General features: G+C 40.0%; 2 protein-coding genes across 2 annotated transcripts in view; both read right to left on the reverse strand.

Annotated features, from left to right (window-relative positions):
* LOC108577707 (3-oxo-5-beta-steroid 4-dehydrogenase-like) overlaps window positions 1-259 on the reverse strand; it is a 14,752-nt gene extending 14,493 nt beyond the window's left edge. Inside the window, 1 exon segment of the mRNA XM_017940898.1 lies at window positions 131-259. Within this exon segment, the coding sequence (XP_017796387.1) occupies window positions 131-259 (129 nt within the window).
* Window positions 260-11,844: 11,585 nt separating this feature from the next.
* LOC108577709 lies at window positions 11,845-16,871 on the reverse strand. The gene is made up of 4 exons (XM_017940899.1): window positions 16,855-16,871; window positions 16,055-16,352; window positions 13,815-15,961; window positions 11,845-12,340 (listed from the first exon to the last, which is right to left on the reverse strand). Exons 1-4 carry the CDS (start codon window positions 16,869-16,871, stop codon window positions 11,845-11,847), a joined length of 2,958 nt encoding a protein of 985 aa, XP_017796388.1.
* Between the last annotated feature and the right edge of the window lie 9,008 nt (window positions 16,872-25,879).

Consider the following 25,879-nt stretch of genomic DNA (forward strand, 5'->3'; position numbering starts at 1 on the left):
AAAATGTTGAAAAAATTCGTGAAATCATCGAGAAAGATCGACGACGGACCATTGAAGAAATTGTGGAGCTGTCGGGAGTGACGTGGAGTTCAGTTCAGCAAATTTTGACAGAAGATTTGGCAACAAGTACACGCGGGTGATGTGCAGCCTTTGCTGCGGCTTTAACGGAGCTCGTGTAATTTTTTGTAGCAGTGAAGTAATATCGTATTTCCTCTTCAAGATTCCCCTGAAGTTGAGTTCCACCCCAAGATGTTTCCATGTTTCGTCGAACCCAACTTGGGGAATTGGAGTGCCCGCAATATTAAATAAGGTGCCTTCTATTAATTTGGATTTTTTGTCAAACCCGGACGGTTTCACGCTTAACGCACGACACTTGAATGGCGCAGGGACGAGTCCATGACAAGCCAGCTCGCTTGTTACAGCGTCGATGCTTTCTTGCAGACCCTCCACTGTTGCTGCGATAAGAACCATATCATCAGCGAATGCCAGAGCGTTGACCAACGTATTGTTTATAGAAAAACCCACGGTGTCCGGGATTTTCGCGAGTACCTCATTGTTTATGCTCGTGGTAATGATTCGCAAATCTATTGTCGAGCCTTGTTGAGTTTGCACGTGGTGTGCCGACTTTATTTTTATTTGACTTCTCGAAGGACCACCCCGATATCTTCAGAGAATAAATTCTATTTATTTTCCACGTCGCACTGGACTTCAAGAAATAGACTATATATTCTACTAGGATTCTAAGTGGTAACTTGCTGCTGTTCTTGGCTGAACTGACTCTCGTTTTTTCGTCTTGAGCGTCTTCGAGACGCGTCCAACTAAAGACACGCTGATTGGCAGATAATTCTGAAAATTACCTACCAATCAGCTCATCTAGCCGTGCTGCCCACGCCCTTCCAGTGCGCCTTTAGCGCGATCTTTCTGGAAGGGTGGGAGACGGTTATAAGGGGGGCGAAAGTTAGTAACAATCCGGGAATTTCCTCTGGGTTACTGGTCGGTGAAAATACCGGCATGGCCAGTTGTACCCTTCGGAGTTCGTAATTTATGGCAGGTCCTTCAGCTATCGAGCGCGAGGAGACACGACTTTCTAAAAAATATAACGAACTAATTGCCTTGCCCCGGCAGGATGGCCGGAAACGCGTATGAATGGAAAAGCAAATTCTGCAACTCAAAAATAGCCGTTCGGTACGGTCGTGCCATAAATCGTGCCAACGAAGCTCTAACACTCATCAATAATAAGATTGAACAAGATGGAGGATAGCGGATCACCTTGTCTGATGCCCCTGTCAGGGACAATGGGTGCCGATCTTTTTCCATCCACCTCGATGTACATGCTGCTGGTTTTGTACAGATTGGCGATGTATGCCACCAATTTAGATGGGAAACCTCTCTTCGTCATTACCCATTCGATCGAGCCATGAGAGACAGAGTCAAATGCCTTACATACGTCGAGGAAGCATATATGCAGTTGTTTGTGAAAACTCCACGCCTCCTCCGTTATCGAAGCCAGGACTATCAGGTTCTCTGCAGTGCCATCCGCGTGAATGAAGCCTCGCTGCCGCTGGTCGTGATGAAATTTGGTCATGATTCTCGTGGCAAGGATCTTGTGGTATTGCCTTAGAATTATTGAGGTCACAGAGATTGGGCGGTATTGTGCCGGATCCATTTCTGCGACTCCTTTCTGGATCAGTACTGTACGCGAGTCCCTCCAGACACTGGGTACAGTACCGCACTCCATAATTATATTAAAAATAATCGCTTTAACCATGTCCGGAACTTCTTTCAACCACGTTTTGCAACTTAAATCATCCGGACCATGTGCTGCGCGGTCGTCCATTTTGCAAGCTTTAATCTCCTCAACTGAAATGGGTGCAAGCAACTGATTCTCTGTCCCTTCCACATCCCCCGCGCTAAGTGTACCACTACCGTTATAATAGCATTCGGTGCTCTGCTCAAATATTGATCGCCAATAATCCTCTTGCGCCTCCAGGCTCGGGTGGGTACGCTTGTCGGTGTCACCGTCCAAAATTTTACTAGCCGCCTTGGACTGGTTTTTGCGCCACAGATGCTGTATGGTAGCGTACTCTTCGCGACGTTGTGCTTTATTACTAAGATGGACGAGACGTGAAAATGTACTTTTAGGTCGAGATTTTCTTCGTGTAAACCGGGCATTAAACCATAATGTTAATACATCATTGGGGCTCTCGTGCATGAGCACCATATTGACGGCTTGTATTAGGTAGTGAATATGCTGGTCCCGACACCTTGTTGAATGCATATACCTCAATGCCGCTCTCAGCCAATTTCTTCTCTCCATGTTGTAATCTGTCAAATTTTCCTGTACTCTTATATCTCTATCGTTGTCGTTTGAACTTCTATGAACCGTTTCAAGTGGCGTTTCGTTTCGGTTAATACGACTGCGTGGTTGATTCTCGGGCACTTCCGGTTGTTGCTGATTTCTCATTTCTTCCAGGATTTGTTTGTATACGGCTCTTTTCCTTAGGCTCTTAATTGCGTCAGCTGTTCGCGGTGGGTCTAATTTTACTCTCGACTGTATATGTAAATTAATTTCATTCAGGTTTTCAGCGTCTATTTCCACTCGTGCTATCCTCCTCATGTCCTCCTCCTACCAGCGATGCTTTCGTCGAGTAAGATCTATTTGCGCGTTCACAATCTCGGGATGCTTATTTTTGCGGTGTGCTCCCAGACCTATTTTTGATTTAAAGGAACGGGTACATTCGGCGCATATGAATGAATCTGACGTAATGGGCTGCTGCAGACTTGTTTCTATTGGGCTTTCTGGTGTAGATGATGTAGAAGGAGAAGACAGAATTGAAGTGATTGATGATGATGATGGTTGTGATCCACTGGAGGGGTGTACGGAGGTACACTCCCTGTTTTGGGTAATTCTGTTTATAATGTAATCAGTGGAAGTGTCCCTAAGAAGGGACTGTTGACTGTTTCTTAGGATATCGAGCGGTGTATTTGCTCGACCGGACAATATTTCGGGAATTGGTGTGTCCGGTGGGGAGTCACCCCCTGTATTGTCAGATGTAACTCGACTCATTTCTCATTGGCGGCGTATTTAACTGCTCGCGCTCTTTCCGCAAGCCTCCTTGCCAATAGTGTAGAGTTTCTTCCTTGCATTCCTTTGCTGTATGCCCATATTTCACACATTTATAGCATTGTAGTATGCGTATGTGATCCTCAACGCGGCACGATCCATATCCAATACATATTCTATTCCGACCCATAATCTGGTTCCTTGCGGCCGGTGACACTTCTATAACTACATTCCTGTTATTACGATCTTTAATCAGCGGGTAAACGTAGACGACTTTAATTTCCTCGGCTGGTACGGCATTTAAGTTTCTATCGCAAATCTCTTCTGCTAAACTTTTGGGCTCAATGTTACTGGGCACATTCCTGACTAAAAGCCTAGGGCGCAGCTGCAATTTACTTCTAATTGTTAATCCCGCGTCCTTTAATTCTTGCGCTTCCTTTAGTTTCTCCAGATCGACTGTTTCCGCGATAACACGAACGGCTACATTCTTTAACGCAATAACACTTATCGCACGAATATTATATCTCTTAGGGCATATACGATTGAGTAGCACTTTTTTTATCGCCTGGGAATCGGTATAAACTACGCTCGAGTTTGGCAGAGGCTCCACTACAAATTCTTTTAAGTTGTTCACAGGAACCGTACGACTTTTCGAAATAGATATAGCAGGAGTGGACCCGATGCTTCGATCAGCAGCCACACCAGCATAAGATCTCGAAACTGGCCCGAGCTTGGCTGTGACAGTGTCTTCAAATGTGTTAATTGCATTAGAAACCGAATCTACAACTGTCTTGCCAACCGTGCTTTCAAGCTGCTTATGCTGTTGCGTATTTGCGTACATTAGATCCTTCGCTGCATCTATTTCACTACGTATTTTTTCCGGCATATTTGAATTGATTACTGTACTAAAACTATCCTTCAAGTCGTACAATTCCTGGTACCTCGCTGATATGTTAACATACGCAAGGTCGCGTTGAAGCATGCTGTGCTTTGAAAGAAGAGTCCCAAAATGATCAAAACTTTTTTTTGTTTCCTCGAATGAAAAGGGACATGAAAGGAAAGCATTTTGCTGATGTTGCTGAGGTGAAGAAAAAAACGACGGAGACGCTGTCAAGCATTACAAAAGATGAATTTAAACAATGTTTTGAAAAATGGAATAAAAGATTAGACAAGTGTATTAGTGCAAGTGGAGAGTAATTTGAAGAATTCATTTTTTTTTACTTTTAATATAACCTAACTTTTTCAGAGAAACAAGTCTTGCATTTAAAATTTCATCGGTTCCGTGCTTCGGAGACATTTGTTCCGTAACGGCTAGCAATCTGAACAAAAGAAGACATTCAGCGTGCAGATGGCTTATAGCACGTTTTATGGCACACAATTTAGAAAACTGTTTTTGAAAAAGTCACTATATTCATCGATCCCTTTGTTAACGCAGCTTCCCGCGCTTCTTGTTGGTTGGAAGGTCGGGTTGGCGTTGGTAATTATTGCACGTGTATGTGCCAACTACTTATGATCGCGATTGTAATCGCGACTTTATTTGTGGTGTTGATTATTGCGGACTGGACCGCACTGGTGTATCAAAGTGTCGAATGTTGCGTGTTAGAACGCTCAAAACTGTTGTCGATTGTTTCTGAATGTATTAGAATCTGCTCGTGTGCCGTGAAGTGGCTGTATATGTATATGTTCCTTTGCCAAAATGGGGAGTTTACCTAGTTGGCAAATCATGGGCCTTTCACCCCCTAGAGCTGCTCTTCTAGGCCCTCGTGCACTCCCCCGTGGTCCGCAGAGTAGGGCGGTGGTAGAGAGGGAGAGACGGTCCCAAACGGGGGTGTCAGCCCCGCGTGGCGATTTTGCCGAAACGTCGACTGTGCGGGTTTATGGCATGTTTACCGTTACTGAGCGCGCAGAGGCAAGTACCGGCTTACCATGTGGCCCTCAGAAGTGGAGAATTTCCGCGGACATCAGGTAATAAGCCGGATTTGCCCTCTGGCTTGAATAGGCTATTGTTATCAAAGAACTTGTAGAAAAAACTTCTCAAAAGTAACGTCGCCTGGAATCCGTGCCATAAACCTCTGTTGGTTAAACAGTTCATGTTTTTGGATTATTTTTCCTCAATCTTATCTTATCCTCCTGCAGTAGGTATTTTATTACAGATAATTTTACGCAAGTAAATGATTAATAACGTAATTTTATGTTTCTCTGCGCAAAGTTTCAGCTGCACTGCTTTTCTTTTATATTTGCAACATTTGCAGGAAGTGGGGAAAGTAAATTTGTTATCATAATGTTATCATTAAATTTGGTATATGATATGTAGTAAATTTAATAAAGATAATAGAAAAATATATTTTCTATGTTTTCGTGTATATTGTACTGCAATAATTCGATGGCAAGAACAGATTGAAGGGGAGAGCAGGGTAATTCCGGCTACATAAGCAAGAAATGCTATAAAATTTGAACAAGTTACACATTTGTTAATTTTTTGATATTAATTGGTAGCTTGAAGTGTCTACATAGTTTGTATTAGTATGACCGAGATGGCATAAATTTACGTTATAATAAAATTGGAAACATAAAACGAAGAAAGGTTATTTGGCAATTCTGGTCATGATTTTTCTTTACAAAGGAGGTAAGAAAACTGTTAAATTAATAAAAAAATTTATATATCTTTTGTAGTTAGCAGTGGTTTCACTTTTTTTGCCACCTGGATTTCTTGGTTTTATTTCAATTCTTGTAGCAACATTAGAACCTAGAAATATTTTAATTTGGAAAACCATAACTTAAAATAATGTAAATATGATGAAAATGATAATTACTGTAAATATAAACTACCTTTTTTAATTCTTTGCAATGTTAAAAGCTGGCTGGAATTACCCCACACCTCATGTTCAGATATTTGAAGTAAATACACTGAATTGAATTTACATATAATAAAAAACCAAATGTGACTTTGAAAGTAGAAACATTCCTCTATTTAATGAGATTAATATTAATAATTTATGTCGATTCCAAGTACTATTTTACCTTGCTTGAAAATTGGCCACTGTTACAAGGTTTCGTTGCAAAATAAACATTCACGTATTGTTTAAAATAAAAGACTGCTATAGTTACAGAAACGATGAATATTAACTAGCTGCATCATTACCAAGGGGTAGTACCGTACGAAGTCAAATCACGCGTTTTTTATTTTGAGATATTAAAGTGGCCGGAACTACCCCGCTTTCCCCTACGTAAAGTGAGTTCCACTAATATTCGGACACTCTTTAGAATAGTATAACTTTTTTAAAATTGGACCTAACGACTTGAGTTTTTTTTTTTTTTGAGAAGTTAGAAGTATTAGTATACTAGATGATATGAACAAAAAAGTTTTAAAAAATTGCAATTTGTGGAAATCGCGTAGAAAATTGTAAATTATTTCAGTTATGCGTTGGTAAAATCGTTGCATGTTTGGAAACAATAAGGAAAAAAAAAACTAGTTTACTTTTTTAAAAAAATTTATTTAGCAGTCGAATTTAAACAGTAGTACAATAAAGGTAAATATTTAAATTTACTAATTATTGCAATTTTCTTTGCTATATGTTAAGAAATATAGATTCAATACGAGTGTACTGTTATGCCGCAACTTAACAGGGACTTCAAAAATCTCAGTATTCCGTTCACAAAAATAACTCTTTTATTCCGAAGATCAACTCTTAACAAAATCAAAAAACTGAAGTCTCCACTTTTAAGGAAAACTGACGCGCGGCGTGAAGATGGCCTTCCACCCATAGTGTAAGGAGTGGTAGAAATTCGTGTTTATCCTAACACCCCTTTTCTTGTTTGAGATTTTTGTGATACACAAAAATTTTAGTATGAAGGTATCTTGAATCGCAAGGGTTGACACGTTTCTTCTGTACCTTGGTCGACGAGGGCAGGTTGGCTGTGGTTGATTGGTTTCCTGCCGGTATTTCGGTAATGGTAGCCTTTGGCGTTGAAGATTCTTGATGGCGGTTTGTCGGGTGTAATGTTGCTGGTAGTAGCGAGTTAAGATTTACATTTTGAGGTGTTGTGCTGTAAGTGTGTATGCTGCCGGTAGTTGTGTTATAACAATTATTATAAATACAAGGTTGACAACAGAATTTTAGTAATTTTCCGATTTTGAGTTTGTACAGAATGTAAAGTAACGCTAGTAATGTAAGAGCTCCGGTGATTGTTCTTAGGGTAGTCCAAATGCTCTCGTATTTTGAAATGCTGCGGGTTTGTGTAGCGATTTCTTCTGATTCCCTTTTAATATCTTCCAGGGAGTGTGAGTGTTCTAATAATTCATTTGGGTTGAGTAGTGATTTTGGTATTGTTGTGTCATTGGGTAGTGAGAAGTTTCGAAGTCCTAGTGTTAACTGAATGGGTGTGACTTCTTTTTCAAGAGTGGAAGCTTGCAATGTGGTTGTTATTGTTTGACATATGCAGCCTGGCTGAATTTTAATTTTGTTGAGGCCAGAGATGAGTGTGGTAGTATGTACTTTTGAAATGTGTGGGCATGTTATGTGTAAACTTTCTGGTTCTAATGTGAAAATGAGCCATTCTCTATTTGAATGTAATTGTATGTAGATTGGATTTGTGTATCTTGCTATGTGTACGGAGCATTCTACTTCTGATGTTGTAAGAACGTGTAAGGCTTTTGTTAAGCAAGGATCTTGGGCGATATTATTTTCTGTCGGTGTGTGTTTTTCACAGATGCGTAGATTAAAGTGTGTTTTACATGTTTGTAGTTCTGAAGGTGTGGGAAATACATACTGTAACCGATAACATGTAGAGCATGTGGTTCGCTAATTTTGGTATGGGAATCATTCTATGAAAAATATAAGTATCAGTTTCGAAAATTGGTATCCTAATCTCGAAGCAAAGTCTGTTTTTTTTTTTCAGAATGAAAATACTGATATTTGAAAATTGCAAGATTTTGTAAGCATTCTCTGGAGTTATTGAATATAAAAGTCTTTCTGATCCGAATTTTCCTTCGATTGTTTTCAATATCACTAATATTTTATCAAGAGGTAACATAATTGGGTCTATGTGTCCTAAGTGTGCATACAATATAGCTGAGTGAATCATATCAATCGTAGATTCGTATTCCGCAAGATAAGTGTTAATTAGCATAATTAATTCTAATCTTAGTTCGCGTTTCAGAAGATCGTTAAATTGGTCTTCTTCGGATTGTTTTAATTGAGAATTATTGTGGTTTTGATGACTAATTGTTGAATGTCTTTGATTATGCCTTTTACGATGCTTGTTTCATTCGCTGTATTTAACGCTAGGTGCTTATTATTTATATGCAATTTATCGATCTCGTGGTTATAATATTCGGCGTTTTAAATAGGATATTAGTCAAATCCCCGATAGGATTGAGCCATCCGCGTTTAACCCTACGTGGGTGAATTATACCTAGACTAGCTAGTATGATGTTGTGTTTTAGATTAGTCTTATGTACTCTATCTAGTAATGCTTCATTTCGCAGTGTTTTAGATATTACATTTTGGATCTGTAGTTCTATTTCATATAAATTTTGTAGGTCATACCAAATGACAGTAGTCCATCTTTGATGATAAAATCGTGTAGTGCCGATTGCATCGAAATAAATATTTGGTTGATTCGGCAGTTCTTCTACAGTTATTGGTCCTGGGTCTACTGAAGTTGCTGTAATCCCAAGCCACGTGGAGAATCTAAAATGGAAGACATGTTTGCGTATTTTAGACGATTAAGGTGTATAATTTGTTCCTTTTTATTGATGTTGACGACAGCATTGACATCGTTCAGAATTTTTATAACTTGGTAAGGTCCAAGGAATAGTTTGGTTAATCCTTGCAATCTATCGCGCCCTTGATTCTTCACCCATACCCAGTCCCCTGGTTCCAGTTTTAGAGGTTTGATCGTTTTATCGAATTTCGCTTTCGTTTTATGTTTTGAGTTTATTAAGGTTTGATGGGCACGTGAAGTTATCCGCCAAAGGTAAGCTTTTAATGTTTCTACGAGATCTGAGTATGTTCCCAGTCCTCCCTCTTCTTCTAGTTGACTCATAGGTGGAGGTTCTCGTGCAAATAGTAGGTGGAACGGAGCTATGCCAATTGAGGAATGAATAGTGGTGTTAAACGTGTATACTGCTGCTTGTATATGTTTGGTTGACTCCAAGGTGTTGGTTCTTCGGAAATTTCTAATTGTGTTTTTAGGTAATCTTTTAACACTGCATGTGTTCTTTCGAGTGAGCCATTAGATTCTGGATGGAATGCGGTTGTGTGATTTAATTCATACCCCATGAGGTTAGCTAGTTCGTTCATGAGGTTGCTTGTGAAATTTGCTCCCTGGTCTGTCAGTACTTCTTTTGGTGGGCCATAACGTAGTATCCAATTATTTACAAATGCGAATGTGATTTTTTTGTTGATTTTTTATAGGAATTGCTTCAAGGTATTTAGTAAGTTGATTTTGTATGGTTAGTATGTATTTGCATCCGTCAGTATCTTCAGTTAATGGTCCGACTACGTCCATAGCAATTTTGTCGTTGAAATTATAAGGAGTATCGGTGATTTTAATAGGCATCTTGGTCGGATTTCTGTTAATTTTGTTCTCTTGACAAATTAGGCACTCGTTAATATATTTACTTACGTCTCTGTGTAGACCGATCCAAGTATAGAATTGTTGGATTTTCGAGATTGTTTTTCGTGTACCCGAATGTCCTCCAATCATGGTGTCGTGAGCTTGTCTGATGATCTCGAATTTTTCTGCTTCCGTCTCCGGCGTCTTCAGATCCTTTGCGAGGAGAGTTATGTGGATCGATGGATCGTAGATGGTCGATAATATAACGTCTTTTATTTTTCGTTCTGGAATCAAGGCTAGGGTAACTAATAATGAAAAGTTAACTGTGATTCGACTGATTTCTAGCCCTATAATAATGTTTCGTAATAATTCGAAGGCTTCACGTATCGTAACTTCGTTATATTCTTTGGCGTAGAATTCAAGTATCTTCTGTTCTTCAAATTTGTATGTTAATCTGTCGTTGTGTATACTGAAATGTACAAAAATACTGTCTGTTTCGTTTGAATAGACTATTGTTTTCCTAAGTGGTCTTTTCGGTATATTGATTGCTAGCATCGGATTTCGACTGAGTGCATCAGCGTTGGTGTTTAACTTTCCTTTCTTATAAATCATTTCATAATCAAATTCCATTAGTGTCACTCTCCAACGTTCTTGCATTGCTGACGGGTCTGTGGATTTATCAATGTATGGTATAGGCTGGTGATCTGTGAATATTTTGAAATGTTTGCCATAAAGGTAAGGTCGGATTCTGCTGGATTTAGGTTTCTGCTTGCAAAACTTATTGGTTTTTCTTTCCCTTCTTCGTCCTTTTGGGACAGTACTGCTCCGATGCCTGTTCCACTGGCATCGACCGCTAGAATAAATTCTTTGCTGAAGTCTGGATACGCTAACACTTTGTCTGTTATCAGTTCTTCTCGAAGTCTTTCAAATGCCTTCTGTTGTGCTTCCGTCCAGTCGAACTTTACTTCTTTTCGTAACAGCATGTTCAATGGTTTGGCGATGTGTGGAAAGTTCGGGACGAAGCGTTTATAATAATTTGCAAGACCTAAAAATTCTTTAATGTTCTTTACCGTTTTTGGAGTAGGGAATTCTTTGACGCTCCGCAGATTGTCCGGATTTGGCTTCACTCCCTCAGGTGTGATGACATGTCCTAAATATTTAAGTTCCGTACTAAAAAATTCGCACTTGTCTGGCTGTAAATGTAAGCCGGTTTCTTTCAGTCGCTGGAATATTATTCGTAGACGGTCCCTGTGTTCTTCCTTTGTCTTTCCCCAAATTATTATATCGTCTAGATAAATCAAGCAGATTTTACCTATCAAACCTTTCATGGCTTCATTCATCATCCTTTGAAATGTTGCCGGTGCGTTCTTCAAACCAAACGGTATTCTAGTATGTTCAAAATGCCCTTCCGGGATCGAGAAAGCAGTTTTCCCCATGCTTTCCGGATCCATTGGTATTTGATGAAATCCGCTTGCTAGATCAAATGCACTCGTGCTTCCCCTAACTGATCTAGAATATCGGAAATATTCGGAAGTGGATAAGCATCATGCAGAGTCTTATCATTTAATTTCCTAAAATCTATTACAATACGCCATTTCTTCTTTCCGCTAGCGTCATTCTTCTTGGGAACGACCCACAATGGTGAGTTATATGGGGAGCTTGAATCTCGCAAGATACCTTTCCTGACCATTTCACTCACCTGTTTGGATATCTCTTCCTTGTGGATATGTGGATACCTGTACTGCTTCACATTTACAGGAATATCGTTCTCCGTGTAGATCTTATGTGTAGTTAACGTTGTTGCGGGTAACTCGTCACCCGGTAGTGTAAATATGTCGTGGTATTCTTCTATGATATCCATGAGTTCTTTCCGTTCTTTCGCGTCCTTTACATGCTGCAGGCGTATGTTGTCTCTTAATTTTCCTAATCGGTCCTTCGGGATTTGAATATGCAAAAGTCTGTGTGCTGTGTCCGTGAGTTCTATGGTTTTACGTTTTATATTGATGCGGGCTTCTTCCTTTTCGAGGAATGGCATTCCCAAAATACCGCCGTCCTCTTCTATGGGAAATGAATCTGGCACTACCGAGAGAATATGCATCGATCTCCTATGTCGATTGTTGCCTCGCGTTCAGAAACTATTTCTTCCTGTGTTATCCCTTTAAAACTCATAACTCTTTTTCGTGTGAATAAATCCGAATTTGTCGCGACTGATTGTTTAATTAGGTTGATTCCTGCTCCGGTGTCGACGATGAATCTTCTATTGGTGAATCGTGATTGGTTGTGGTTTCCCTCTCTGAGCTGTATTCTAATTTGTCTCCAGCTGTCCTGATCTCGTCCGATTGCATGTATCGTATGTCTGGGCCTTTTATTTGTCGGCGGTTGGGAAAATTTTGGCGACAGTTTCTCGCGTAATGTCCCTCGCGATTGCACTTGAAGCAAATTGGTTTCCCATGCGGTGGTCTAAATTCCTTCGGTGGTTCACACGGTCCTCGTTTAATCACCGGTTTGGGTGGCTCTGCTCTATAAGTGCGCGAAACTAATCTATTTGCTAACTCTTCCTCGCGTTGTGCCTCGTATGCTAAATCTTGGGCTTCTTTTAGTGTCTTTGGTCGAGATTGCCAAATTATGGTTCGTAAAGGTTGTGTAAGGTTTCGGATGAATGTTGCCAATGAATTTTCCTCTTCTACTTTAATAATTGTTTTTATTTCGGCCGGACTATAACGCGAAGTATTACTAACTGCTCGGATTATGCCTTGATGTAACAGATTGAATCTTTTTATATTGTGGGATGCGTAGGTGAATTAACGACACGTGGATGCGGTGTATCTTTTATTACGTTCGATGCGTGGTAGTCGCACGCTCGGTACAATGGGTCGTCGTCGACTGCCTCGTGCCGGGAAGACTGCCCTCGGAATCGGTCTTCGGATCGTCCTCTGTTTCCGAGGGCCGTCGACCCGTTAGGCCGCCGAGTTCCGTTGGCGACGGTTGCCACGTCGGCAACGTTTGGTGATACAATGTTGTGGCGGTCCGGCGGTGTGCACGTGCACGGGCCACCACAATATATACGCGGACGTCGTCTCTGCCTTGACGTAAATGTGTGCGTTCGTTAATTAATAGATCTTTGCTTTTTGATAGTGTATGTGCGTCGCAGCTTCGGCAGTTTATTAGCGACGATTAAACAACGCGGAGGAACTTCACTCGTTGAAGTCCAAGTCGAATGTGTATAAAGTGGACTGTATTTTGTATATCGAATGATACGAAATGTATTTTTGTATGTATGCACCAAGTGTACACAGTTGTGTATAATGTTGCGATGTGAATACTTGTGTGTTAAACTACGAAGTGAATACTTGAATGGTAAGCAACGATCTCTCGAAGTACCCTCTCGTCTCCGATCGTGACACCTCGAAGAAGGATCGAGTACGCTGATTGGTCCTCTTTGATTTTCCAATCAGCGCATTTTTGCCATTTCTTAAAATTTAAGTAACGCCCTTTAGCCAGCCCTTCTCAGAGCGGGGGTGAGGGCACTGTCTAAGTATGGGGGGTTTCTCGAAGGTTCGATGGGTCGCGGAAAATTCCTCCAGGTCGACTCTTAACTACAAGGACCGTTATACACATGTTTTAGCCGACCTTTCGGAAATACCGAGTTTATGACCTGGTCGGTTATTAAGACGAACGAAACGAAATTCTAAAGCTATTGTGTAAAAACTCGAAATGATTAAAAATACCTTTACTATCGCGAAGGCACAAATTGCCGGTTATAGAAAAATAAGACTCTGAAACTATTAACGAAATATAAACACAAAAATAAACTGTCTGTCACGTCCATGTCATAAACTAACCTTCGAGAATGTTTAATTACGGTGTTCCGTATCGGACGGAACATGCTCCCCCCCGTTGATCGATACGATCGATTAATCTGATCAATTAATGATGGATTAATCTCAAACTGGAACTATCTTCTAACCTTGTGTGTTATACAATGCGATTAGAGAGTATGTGTAGCTGTACAAATCGAGATATATGTGTGTTACGCAACGCAAGATATAAATATGCAAAAAATGTTATATACAATGGTGATGTGTGAGCGCATGTGTTGTGTGATGTCTCTTAATTCTAATTATAATTACAATATACATGAGTTATGGTACAATAAAACTAAGTCGTCTCGATAGGCAACGGTGCCAACTTTTTCAGAGCACGCTTATAAGTGCCGTGTGGTGTTTGAATTGTGGCCACGCGGACCACGTCATCCTCTCCAGGGTGCAGAGCGACTACTCGCCCAAGTTGCCATTGAAGGGGTGGACAATTATCATCCCTGATTGTCACCAGCGTTCCTTCCTTGATGTTTGTGCCATCTCCAGTATGCCATTTACTCCTAGTATGCAGCTCCTGTAAATATTCTGTCTGCCACCTTCTCCAGAAATGCTGTTTAATTTCCTGAATGTGTTGCCAGAGTGACAGCTTATTAGTTCGAGTATCGACAAAATTGTGTTCCGGTAGGCTCGCCAACGACTCTCCTATAAGGAAGTGATTGGGTGATAGGGCAAGGAAATCGTTGGGATCAGAGGATATCGGTATCAAGGGACGTGAATTAAGTATAGCTTCGATCTCAACGATTAACGTATAGAATTGCTCGTATGTGAACATGGCAGCACCTATTGTTTTATGCAAATGTTTTTTAAATGATCTAACTACAGTCTCCCAAAGACCGCCGAAATGTGGAGAACGAGGAGGAGAGAAATGCCACTCAATGTTTTCCTGCGTTAGGAATTGCCGAAGTCTGTTTTTATATTCGTCGGATAGTAGAAGTGCACGAATTTGTATAATTTCATTTTTTGCGCCTACGAAATTAGTACCATTGTCCGAGTATACATGACGCGGTTTTCCTCTTCTCGCGACAAATCGTTTGAGCGCTCCTAGACACGATTCCGTTGTTAAATCGGTCGCTAATTCTAAATGTATCGCCTTCGTCGCGAAGCAAACAAAAACTACGACGTAACATTTCAATTTGGTTTTGTTTCTGAACTTCTTTTCTTTAATAAGAAAGGGTCCGCAGTAATCGATTCCTACGGCTTCAAATGGACGTGTTTGTATAATTCTATTTTTTGGTAAATTCCCCATTATGTACTGTGGTGTCTTGGGATTGTATTTGCAACAACTAATGCATTTATGCAACACTTGTTTGACTATGCTCTTGCCCGCTATCGGCCAATATTTTTGCCTTACCGTGTATAGAGTGGCTTGTGTCCCTGAATGAAATTGTCTCAGGTGTACCTGTCTAATTATTAGTTCGGTAACGTGGTGCTTGTGCGGTAGTACTATGGGATATTTCTGGTCATATCTGAGTACGGCGTGCTTCAACCTGCTACCAACCCTAATAATCCCATTCTCGTCTATAAACGGATTTAAATTGATTAATTTACTTTTTCTATTGACATTTCTACCGGTTTTTAAATCATTTATTTCTGATGGGAAGGTTTCTAATTGAACTAGTTTGATTATTTGAAAGTGTGCATTTTGAATTTCTGATAATGACAATGAATCTGTGCCCTTCTTGCTATCGTGTTTTACATTGTTATAAAAACGAAGAATGTACGCTATGATTCTATTTAAATAATCGATGGATGAGTATTTTTCCAGTAAATCTACGTTGGGAAGCGTGACTAGAGTTATGGGACGCCTCTTTTCTACAATTTCTATTGTTTCTAATGTACTAATTAGCCAGCGAGCCTCATCTAACGCTAACCAATGTGGTCCAAATTTCCATATTGCATTTTTTATGAATTGAGAGGGTAGTTGTCCTCGCGAAACAAAATCTGCTGGGTTGTCGGCTGTTGCAATATGGAACCAATTGTCAAAATGAACTTCTGTTTGTATTTCGTTCACCCTATTGGCGACAAACGTCTTTAATAAATGCGGTGGTGTCCTTATCCAATGCAATGTAATGGTAGAATTAGACCAGAATCTAATTCGTTTGAACTCTGTCTGATAAAATGCCTTTTTCACTTCCTTGTACAATTTTGCAAGGAGCCTGGCCGCGCAAAGTTCGAGACGCGGTAACGATATAATTTTCAAAGGTGCAACCCTTGACTTCGCACATAACAAATTTACCGCGTGTTGTCCACGTTCGTTGGTGGACTTAATGTAAATGCATGCGCCGTATGCACTCTCGCTGGCATCACTAAAGCCGTGGAGTTCTAGTTGTGTCGTATTTTGTATAGCGGTTCGGCGCGGTACGGTGAAGTTATCTAGTAAATGTAGTTCGTTTTTAATCTCCAGCCACGATTGTTTTATTGTCTGTGGAACGGGTTCGTCCCAGCCAATAGCCGATTTCTACAATTGTTGCATAACAATCTTGGCTTTGATAATTACCGGCCCAAGCAAACCGAGGGGGTCGAACAATTGCGCGATTTCTGATAGAAGTACTCTCTTGGTAATGCGAGATTGTTCTGGCGACAACTGTTTAAAAATATAACTAATCTGATCGTTTGTTGGATTCCAATAAACGCCTAATGTCTTTTTTGTTTGTGACGGATCCAGGCACAATGATCCCTGCTGGTTTCTAATTTGCAAATCCGCAATCAATCTTGCGTCATTGGAGGTCCATTGTCGCAAATGGAAACCTCCCGCCCTAGCTAACGCGATACATTGTTTTTTAAGTTCTAATGCAGCTTGAAAACTATCTGCTCCTGTATATAGAAGTCTCTCATAAATATTTCTGCAGCTAGAGGGAATTTCTTTGCTTCATCTTTAACTAATTGATTTTGTGGAGGATTTGAGCGCTCTGTCGTTGCACTCGCGTCCTTGGATTATTGCACTCTAATGTGCCGTCTACAATAACTCGAAGGACCACCCAGAAGAGTTTCTACTTTTCTGAGACTGTATTGTTTCTGTGGGCCTAGCCTGTTTGCTGGGCTTGCAGAGTTAGGACTTCGCTCTATCGTTGCTCAGAGATAACTGACTTCGCAAATCGATGACGCTCGTCGACTTGCCGCTGCTAATACTAATTTCTTCCGATTGGCTGTTTTCCTGCTTCTCGAAAACACCATGTCGGCGTGTAGAAGATGCATCGCGACACCCTTCTCTTGCGCCCTTAACGCGCGTTTCCTTAGAGAGGGGGTGGCGATGTCCTTTGTCAAATTGACGAGTGTCTGGCAACAGCGCGGGAATTCCTCCGAGCTCGTCACCTCGGTCCCTTGACCGTTACACGCTGACTCGTGACTCACCCCTTCGGAAGACCCATTTTTTATGGTAGGGCTAGGTTATTGAGGACGAGGGAAAGCGCCTTAGAGGCCAGAGGGTTGTAAACCCAACTTTCTCTCGCCGGGACGTAATTTTTACTAAAATTACATGCTGCCAATTATCAAAGTCCCATTCTCAAAAATAACCGTTTCGGGACGTCCGTGCCATAAACCGCTGCGCAGACAGATTTAGAGAACGTGTGGCTAAGAATGGTGCCGGCGCGGTGCCATAAGTGACTATTCAATTCGTATGTTTTGATCGATTCCCGCCATAGAATTCGTTGATAGTTTCTATCGTCTGGATGAACTATAATTTGCCTAAACATTTTTTCTATGTCCGCTATGAGGACAAACGCATGCTGACGAAAACGAGTAAGGATGGAGAACAACGTGTCTTGTATCGTAGGTCCAATTAATAAAGTGTTATTCAACGATAGACCGGAACTGCTTTTCGCTGAGGCGTCGAATACTACTCTAACCTTTGTGGTCGAACTCGATTCTTTTACGACCGCGTGGTGCGGCAAATAATACCCTACGCTACTCTGGTCGTCCTTTACGTCCGTCATGTGCCCCAAGTCTAAATATTCTTTTAAAAATTCCGTGTATTGAGTTTTCAATTCTAAATTTGACTGTAGTTTATGCTCTAAACTATAAAATCGTTTTAAGGCCATCGTCCTTGAGTTGCCGAGAAGATCGCGTTTTTCATTAAATGGTAATCTAACTACATATCGTCCTTGCTCGTTACGCGTTGTATTTCGTGTAAAATGAGTTTCGCACTCTGTCTCTTCCGCGGATAAGAAACCCTTCTCTGGGATTTCTTCTATCTCCCAAAACCGAGTGATTTGTGTGTCGAGGGACGTGGCTATATGACAAACCTTACCTGCCCTGCCTTGCCTATTGGGTTTATGACTATCTATCTCGCCAGTGACTATCCATCCTACCTGTGTATTTTGCAAGATAACTGAGGGTTTATCTAATTTAATTTGACCAGCTTCTAATAAGTCGTAGAACAGCGCATTACCAATGAGTGCGTCTATCTCCCCTGGTTTGCGGAAGTTCGGATCTGCCAATTCTACGTGTCTTTGTATATCAAACTCGCTAAGATTGACCTGTCGCACCGGCAGCATACCCGTAATCGATGGTAGTACAATGAATGTTATTTGAGCCTTAAATGGACCGGTTTGCGATCTTATGCTGGTTTTAACTAGATGTTTCGTGTTTGTATTAAGTTGCCCTAAGCCGGCGAACGAGAGATCTATTTGTTGTTTATTTAATTGCAACATTTCCGCGAGTCTGTATGTAATAAAATGTATTTGCGAACCACTATCAAGCAATACGCGACACGTGTGCTCCACATCATATTTATCTAAGATAGTAATTTGTGCCGTGCCAAGTAAAACCTCTGAATTGTAAGAAGCGGTTAAGGTGGTCTTAATTGTTTCTGTGGACGTTGACGGGGTGGATACTATCTGATTATTATGGTTCAAGTCTTGTGTCTCGGTCGGAAAATGAAGCAACGTATGGTGTTTCTTCTCGCATTTACGGCAATTTCCTAATCGGCAATTGATAACGACATGGTTCGGACGCAAACAATTTATGCAAAGTTTCACCCGTTTTACAGTGTTCAAACGATCGCGAACTGACAATTGGAGGAACTTCGTACACGCATAGATTGGGTGTTCCCCTTTACAAAATACACAAATCTGTTTTCGCTCATTTGTCGATACGTACGAGTGATTGCGCATCTGGGTTTTTGAGCGTAGCCTATCCTGTGTATTACTCGCTTTTATTGAATATGAATTCTCCGTTCCGAGATCGTCCCCGCGTGCATGTTTATTGATAAAATCTAATAATTGTTTAAATTTTGGAATTTCCTTGTCTTCTAAAGTACGTTCCCAGGCGCGACGTGTATTTCTGTCTAGCTTACTAGAGACGATATACTATACATACGTTTTCTTTCTGCTTCCAACAGGAAATCTGATGTGAGTAGATTCGTGTGGATTCAATGAAATCGTCTACTCACAGTATTAATAAAATGTGCATCCTCGGGTGCGTGTGGTCCTAGGTCCCGTTGATTTCCGCTTTGAGTTGCCAAGTTCCTCCACGATCTTCTCGGTGTCACTTGAATGGATCCTGGCAGGATCGCCAAATTTATAGTCGCTGTTATGCCGCAACTTAACAGAGACTTCAAAAATCTCAGTATTCCGTTTACAAAAATAACTCTTTTATTCCGAAGATCAACTCTTAACAAAATCAAAAAACTGAAGTCTCCACTTTTAAGGAAAACTGTAAGGAGTGGTGGAAATTCGTTTTTATCCTAACAGTGCATTCAATTCTGCGACTAGCTGTACATAGTCATCGACTTTTTCAAACACACAGCATTTATCGATAGTCGGAAGAAATTCAATTAAGGTTGTAAACAAACAGGATTTTCAAGTTGCACTCCGCGGTCTAGAGTATTTAATTATTTTTATATATTTTAATTATATAACGTATATTTCGGTTAAACGATGAAAATACAAATTCTAGAAGCGTGTCAAACAAAATATTTATGTTCACGGTACCGCCATAATAAACGTTTCTTCTTTCAATGTTTCTGTAAACTCTGTATGTTTTTTTATATTTTACAGAAGTAAAGTTCATGGAATCGAATAGTATTTTTTAGAATTGATTCAGGCGCTGGTCACAAGCGTTAAGTAGGCATTTGAGACTTTAACATTGGTTATTTTTATATTTGTTAATAACAAATTACATATATCAAATGAAACAATATTCTTTCAGCTTTAAAATAAATGTAAGAACAAAATATCACCTTTAAATGCAGTTGAAATAATGCGAGGAAAATGGTGACTTTCGTTGCCTGACTTCATTCAATTTTTTTAAATTTTAACGTTGAATAATTCGTAAACATTCGAGATAGAAAGCAGAAAAATTTACATAGTGTAGTTTTTCGAGGCTATTAACAAATGCTGTAAGTTTAAAAAAAATCGGTGACTATGATCGCAATTTTGTACGTTTTGATGCTGAATGGCTTTTATATGGGTTTATAATATTACAATAAAAAGAAGTGAATAATGTTCTCTACGAGAAATTTTTGAGCAAGAAAAGAGAATTTCAAATGGCCTTGATATTGTTACGAATCGCGATGTGCTTGTTGCGAAACCGATAATAATTGTCCCTCTTTTTGAGTCAGACCATTTAAGGAATCTCTAAGGGGACTCAGGTAGTGCTCGGAAGATAGACTATTAACGCACAACAGTTTGCTGTTAAAACTATATGTAATGTATATTTGTGAAAGAATGTGAACAGAGCGCAAAATGCCTAAGCTTACTGATCGGAAAATTGTGTGTGGTGTCGTGTGGTGTTCGCTATTTTATAAACTACGCGTGTGTTGTGATTAGTGGTGTGAAAACTGTCGTAGGTGGTGGAAGTGTGCGGTGATTGATTTTTTCGGTGTGTTTGGGGTGTGTCTGGTGGTGGTGTGAAAGTGGGGAATTTGTTCTTACATTTGTTATATTGCTTGTTGGAGGTCGTGTTCAGGTGTGAGAGGCGTCGTAAAGTATTTTTCGTGCCGGCTAAGACCTCGCTGGTCTATCGGGAATACCGATGTATTGTTCGGCTCGTCGGTACGGCCGAACAACCCAAGCGACGTCTGTTACGCATGTGACAATATCAGTGATCAGTGTAGAAAGTATACAGTGGCTCAAAGTAAAACTCGGACATTTGCATATTTTTGTTTTATGAAGGGATAATTAATGTAGAGCACGAATTAAATGAACGATTGAGTAATTTTTATTAAGCTATAGTTACAGACATATGTACAAATCCATGAAAAACAAAAACAAAATTACAATGTATTAATCAAATAAGAAACAAAGTATCAAACCGAACGGAAATTCATCTCAAACTAAAACTCGGACAATAGGGAATTTTTATCTATATGTATGTTTTACATTATTTTTAATACTTAGTTGGCAGTCCTTTGTTTGTTTTGACAGCTTTCAATCGATTCGGAATTGATCGCACTAATTTTTCACAATATGAAAGATCAATCTTTGCCCATTCCTCTTGCAGTGCCTTCTCCAAGTCTTTCGCATTAGAGATGATGTGGTTTTTCAGTTTTTCTTCCAAATATGCCCATAAATGCTCGATTACGTTTAAGTCTGGTGACTGAGGAGGTGTTTCAATAACGTGCGGACAATGATAAAGCAACCATAAACGAACATTATGAGCCCGATGTTTTGGGTCATTATCTTGGTAAAAACTGAAACACTCGGCAATGCTCAATTTTTGGACACTATCCTTCAAATTTTCTTTTAGAATCTGCAAATACTTTTTGTGGTCCATTAATCCGTTAATGATATGAAGGTTTCCTGGTCCAGCAGCTGACATGGATCCCCAAACCATAATGGAACCACCCCCATGTTTAACAGTCGGTCGCAAGTTTTCTTCTCGTAATTCTTCATTTGGCTTTCTCCAAACATATGTTTGCCCATCAGAGCGAAAAATATTGAATTTACTCTCGTCCGTGAATAAATCAGTCTCCCAAAATGAAAAATCTTTATCTTTGTAAAGTTTTACGAACTGCAATCTTTTCGAACGATTCTTTTGGCTTACAAAGGGTTTCCTTCGGGCGACTCTGCCATTGAAATTATTCTTCCTCAATATAATTCTTACTGTTTCTGGATTTGCTTTTTTTCCAAGATATCTCTTTGCTTCTATAGCTAATTTTGGAGCACTCAATTTTGGATTTTTTTTTACTTGTCTTACGATCCAACGTTCTTCGGATTCTGTGAATATCTTTCGTTTGCTTGGTTTGGACTGGTTTTCCACATTATCTCTCGTTCTGAATCGTTTTATTACGTCGTGAACTGTAGAGTGACTTCGTTTCACTATTTTTGCAATATTTCGGACTGATAAACCGTCTTTGAAATGGTTTATAATGAGCTCTCGAAGTTCTAACGACGTTTGTCCAGACTGTCTACCCATGTTCAGATTTGAAAACGAAAATCCACAAAAGTAAACGAATTTCTACGATTTGCAGTACAACTAACACTGGCATTAATGGAACTCTATGGCAAACTAACTGATACTTCATTTGTTTTCGTTCGTTTTTGTTTCATATACAACTGTATAATTACAACGTTGCCACTTGTCCGAGTTTTGAGATGAATTTCCGTTCGGTTTGATACTTTGTTTCTTATTTGATTAATACATTGTAATTTTGTTTTCATTTTTCATGGATTTGTATGTCTGTAACTCTAGCTTAATAAAAATTAGTCAATCGTTCATTAAATTCGTGCTCTACAATAATTATCCCTTCATAAAACAAAAATATGCAAGTGTCCGAGTTTTACTTTCAGCCACTGTATGTATAGCTGTTAGTGTAGAAAATGTAGGATAAACATTAGTGGCGTTTATCTTGAAATTATATTTTCAAAAATGACTTCCATAATATCTTAGAAAGTAAGTAATACTTAATTGATAATTGGTTTGAAATTTTACACACCCGCTATGTATATTTTTTTTATCGTCCGTACCAGAATTGTACAAATTACTGTCGTATTTTCTTTGCAATAACAAATTAAAGTGCATATATTTTTTCCTATGTAGCGTCAGTTATTTTATTGGAAGACGCACGTGTCAGAGACGACGCATTTAGCGGCACAGGCCTCTTGTAAAAGAACATTGTATCGCCAACGAGCGGAACCTTAAAATTTATCATTGGGGAATAAGCCCGGCGGCGGCGTAGAAACCGATGGCAAAGGACCCGACGTCCTGTTGCCGGACACAGAGGACGCGTGCACGGAGCCGGTGTCGTCGAATCACTTGAGACGGTTTGGATCTTACGAGTTTTCTTTATTTTGTAATAATTTGTTTACATGTGGTTTTCGAGAATATAACATGGACGGTCTAACCTGTCTGGTAATTGAACGTTGACTGGCTTTTCTCCTTTTTTTGAGACTGCATTTATAGTAGGGTTTTTGGGAGTTGAGGGTGGGGGAATTTAGGAGTGCGTCCGTTAGGTAAGGACCAGGAATGTGTAAGGATAATGATCAGGGCTCGTTAGGATTGAGGGTTCGATGGTTAGAAAGAAGAATGCAGGGACAATGATTCGCAGGTAATGAACTTAAGGATTTGGTACAAAAATGGGTAGAGTGCATCAGCTTGAAGGTCTGCCGGAGATAGGACAGGAATTCGGTGGGAAAGTGGAAAACGCGCAGGTAGTGGTCAAAACGGTACCTGGTATAAGGATCTGTATGCATGGGAGTCAAGGGACAAAGGGACGAGGATTCGACACCGGTGGCTCGACGTCATCGATGCTTCGTAGCACTTACAGAGAAATACAGTGCCGAACAAAAGTATTGGCACACAGCGTATTTTCAAATAAAATGTTATGTAACTGCGGTAATTCGGAACAAAGGATCTCGCCACGAAGTGGAGAGAGTCTTGGGACTCTCCGGGAAGAGGACTGTGTCAAAAGGCACGGCACTTACCCGAGAACCTTCGACGAGAAAAGAATTTTTATAAGTAATGTTGTATTAGATTAGATTTTCGAGATGAGCCACGAAGGGATGTTGTGGATTTTTCTTCTCATTATGGGATGGATGTAATATAAGTTTGTCGACACCAGTTTCGTGAAAACCTGTTGTTTTGGAAGTGATAAATTCTTTAAAGGCGTTTTCAGCAACATTCTTGTTCCGGAAGGTTTTCCTTCTCTCAAGAAGTTGCCTAGATGTTTAAAAAGGTGCTAATTTGTAAATGAAAGGTTAGGAGAATATGGGAGAGAGAGGGCAAATCTTCAAAGTCCAGGTGGTTCGATTTTTGAAGGGTAATTTGATGAATGTGCGATGAACGTTGTCCTGCTGTTGTAATCAGATATAGGGTAATTTCGGGGGAGATGGACCATGTTTTTAAAAACGTCTGTTTATGCTCGTGGTAATGATTCGCAAATCTATTGTCGAGCCTTGTTGAGTTTGCACGTGGTGTGCCGACTTTATTTTTATTTGACTTCTCGAAGGACCACCCCGATATCTTCAGGGAACAAATTCTATTTATTTTCCACGTCGCACTGGACTTCAAGAAATAGACTATATATTCTACTAGGATTCTAAGTGGTAACTTGCTGCTGTTCTTGGCTGAACTGACTCTCGTTTTTTCGTCTTGAGCGTCTTCGAGACGCGTCCAACTAAAGACACGCTGATTGGCAGATAATTCTGAAAATTACCTACCAATCAGCTCATCTAGCCGTGCTGCCCACGCCCTTCCAGTGCGCCCTTAGCGCGATCTTTCTGGAAGGGTGGGAGACGGTTATAAGGGGGGCGAAAGTTAGTAACAATCCGGGAATTTCCTCTGGGTGACTGGTCGGTGAAAATACCGGCATGGCCAGTTGTACCCTTCGGAGCGCGTAATTTATGGCAGGTCCTTCAGCTATCGAGCGCGAGGAGACACGACTTTCTAAAAAATATAACGAACTAATTGCCTTGCCCCGGCAGGATGGCCGGAAACGCGTATGAATGGAAAAGCAAATTCTGCAACTCAAAAATAGCCGTTCGGTACGGTCGTGCCATAAATCGTGCCAACGAAGCTCTAACAACGTCTCAAAATCAGATATTTTACATATATTAAGTACTTTACTTATCGATTTGTGTAATGAATGATCTTTTCTACAACATATAATTATTATAACACAATATTGTTACGAATAGCTGCGGAAAGAAGAAAATAAAATTTTAGGCTGTACTCCATCTCTCCCTAACTACTACGGGCGAGATGGACCACCTTCGTAGAAGTTATATTCGTTTATTAGATTAATTTATAACAACTATTTTTATAAAAAAAATTATTTTATTTAATAGAAAAGATTATTTCGGTACACTTATTTACATTTTTGCACAATAGCTACACATATTTTTAAACTTGGAACATCCCTCATGAAACCAGCGAGAACAGTCAACACATTTGATCCAGTCAACCGTTTTGCTAGTTTCGTTGTAATTTTCGTTACAACCGACGTACTGATTCTCATTCCAGTCTTCATTTATTTCTCCATCAGTATCTGAAGGAACTGTGTTCTTTCGAGTTTCTTTTTTCTTCCTTTTAGTGGGCTTTTTTGTTTGCTTTCTTCCTTTTCCTTTCTTAATGCGATATTTTCTGGAGAATTTAGTATTTTTGCTATGCTTCCAGCTTTTCGCTTAACTTGCTTAACTACTTCAAAGGTAGGTACTGGTGAAGTCACGTCCAGTAGTTTACTCGGCGTAAGGTCTTCATCTGCAGCTTGACGAGATGAGGCAGGGCGAGGAGGTATTTCTGAAAATTGGACGTTACAAGATTGTTGTTACCCATCAACATCGTTTTCACGTACTAAAAACGCATATTCCGGTACTGCATGCCGGTTGAGAGGAATTATTCCTGTGGCTTTAAATCCACTAATTCCATTTTGTACAGTGGTAGATTTTGTCCACGCAAAGTTTAGTAGACTTCCAAACTGTAACCGTGTTATTTTCCTTGAAGGGTTATTTTTAATGAAATTGTTACAGGCAATATTGTAATTCTCCTTCAAGGATTTAAAAAAGGATCTGTCAAGTGGTTGCAGATAGTGAGTTGTATGCGGCGGCAAACTGATCATTATAATTTCATATTTTTCTGCAAATTCTAGTGTTTCTATACAGTTTGTTTGTGATGTATGACCACTAAGAATCAACAGTACTTTACCGGATGGTTTTCTGGGGGTGAAATGATTTTTCAACCAATCCAGAAAGATGTCAGCATTAACGTATGATGATTTTTCCGACATTTTGATTTCTGCTCCAGGAGGCATATCATCTGAATATTCTTCTTTCTTGTTTTTTCCTTTAAATATGCAGAAAGGAGGTAGAAACATTCCTTCGCCGTTACAACAAGTCAAAACAGAAATCGTTTCACCCCTTTCTCCCGATGTAATGGAGGTTACGTTCTTGGACCCTTTTATAGCAACCACGTGCCCAGGTTTATTATTCAGTTGCAAGCC

Source organism: Habropoda laboriosa, unplaced genomic scaffold (genome assembly GCF_001263275.1).
Source record: "Habropoda laboriosa isolate 0110345459 unplaced genomic scaffold, ASM126327v1 scaffold874, whole genome shotgun sequence".
NCBI classification, from domain to species: Eukaryota; Metazoa; Arthropoda; class Insecta; order Hymenoptera; family Apidae; genus Habropoda; species Habropoda laboriosa.

Excerpts from the sequence above, each read along its gene's own strand:
- LOC108577709 (XM_017940899.1), bottom strand. Across the intron at positions 15,962-16,054 it reads AATCTCGCATTACCAAGAGA|AAATCGGCTATTGGCTGGGA; the intron begins GTACTTCTATCA and ends CAACAATTGTAG. Across the intron at positions 12,341-13,814 it reads TATAAGCGTGCTCTGAAAAA|TCCGGCCGAAATAAAAACAA; the intron begins GTTGGCACCGTT and ends TTCGCGTTATAG.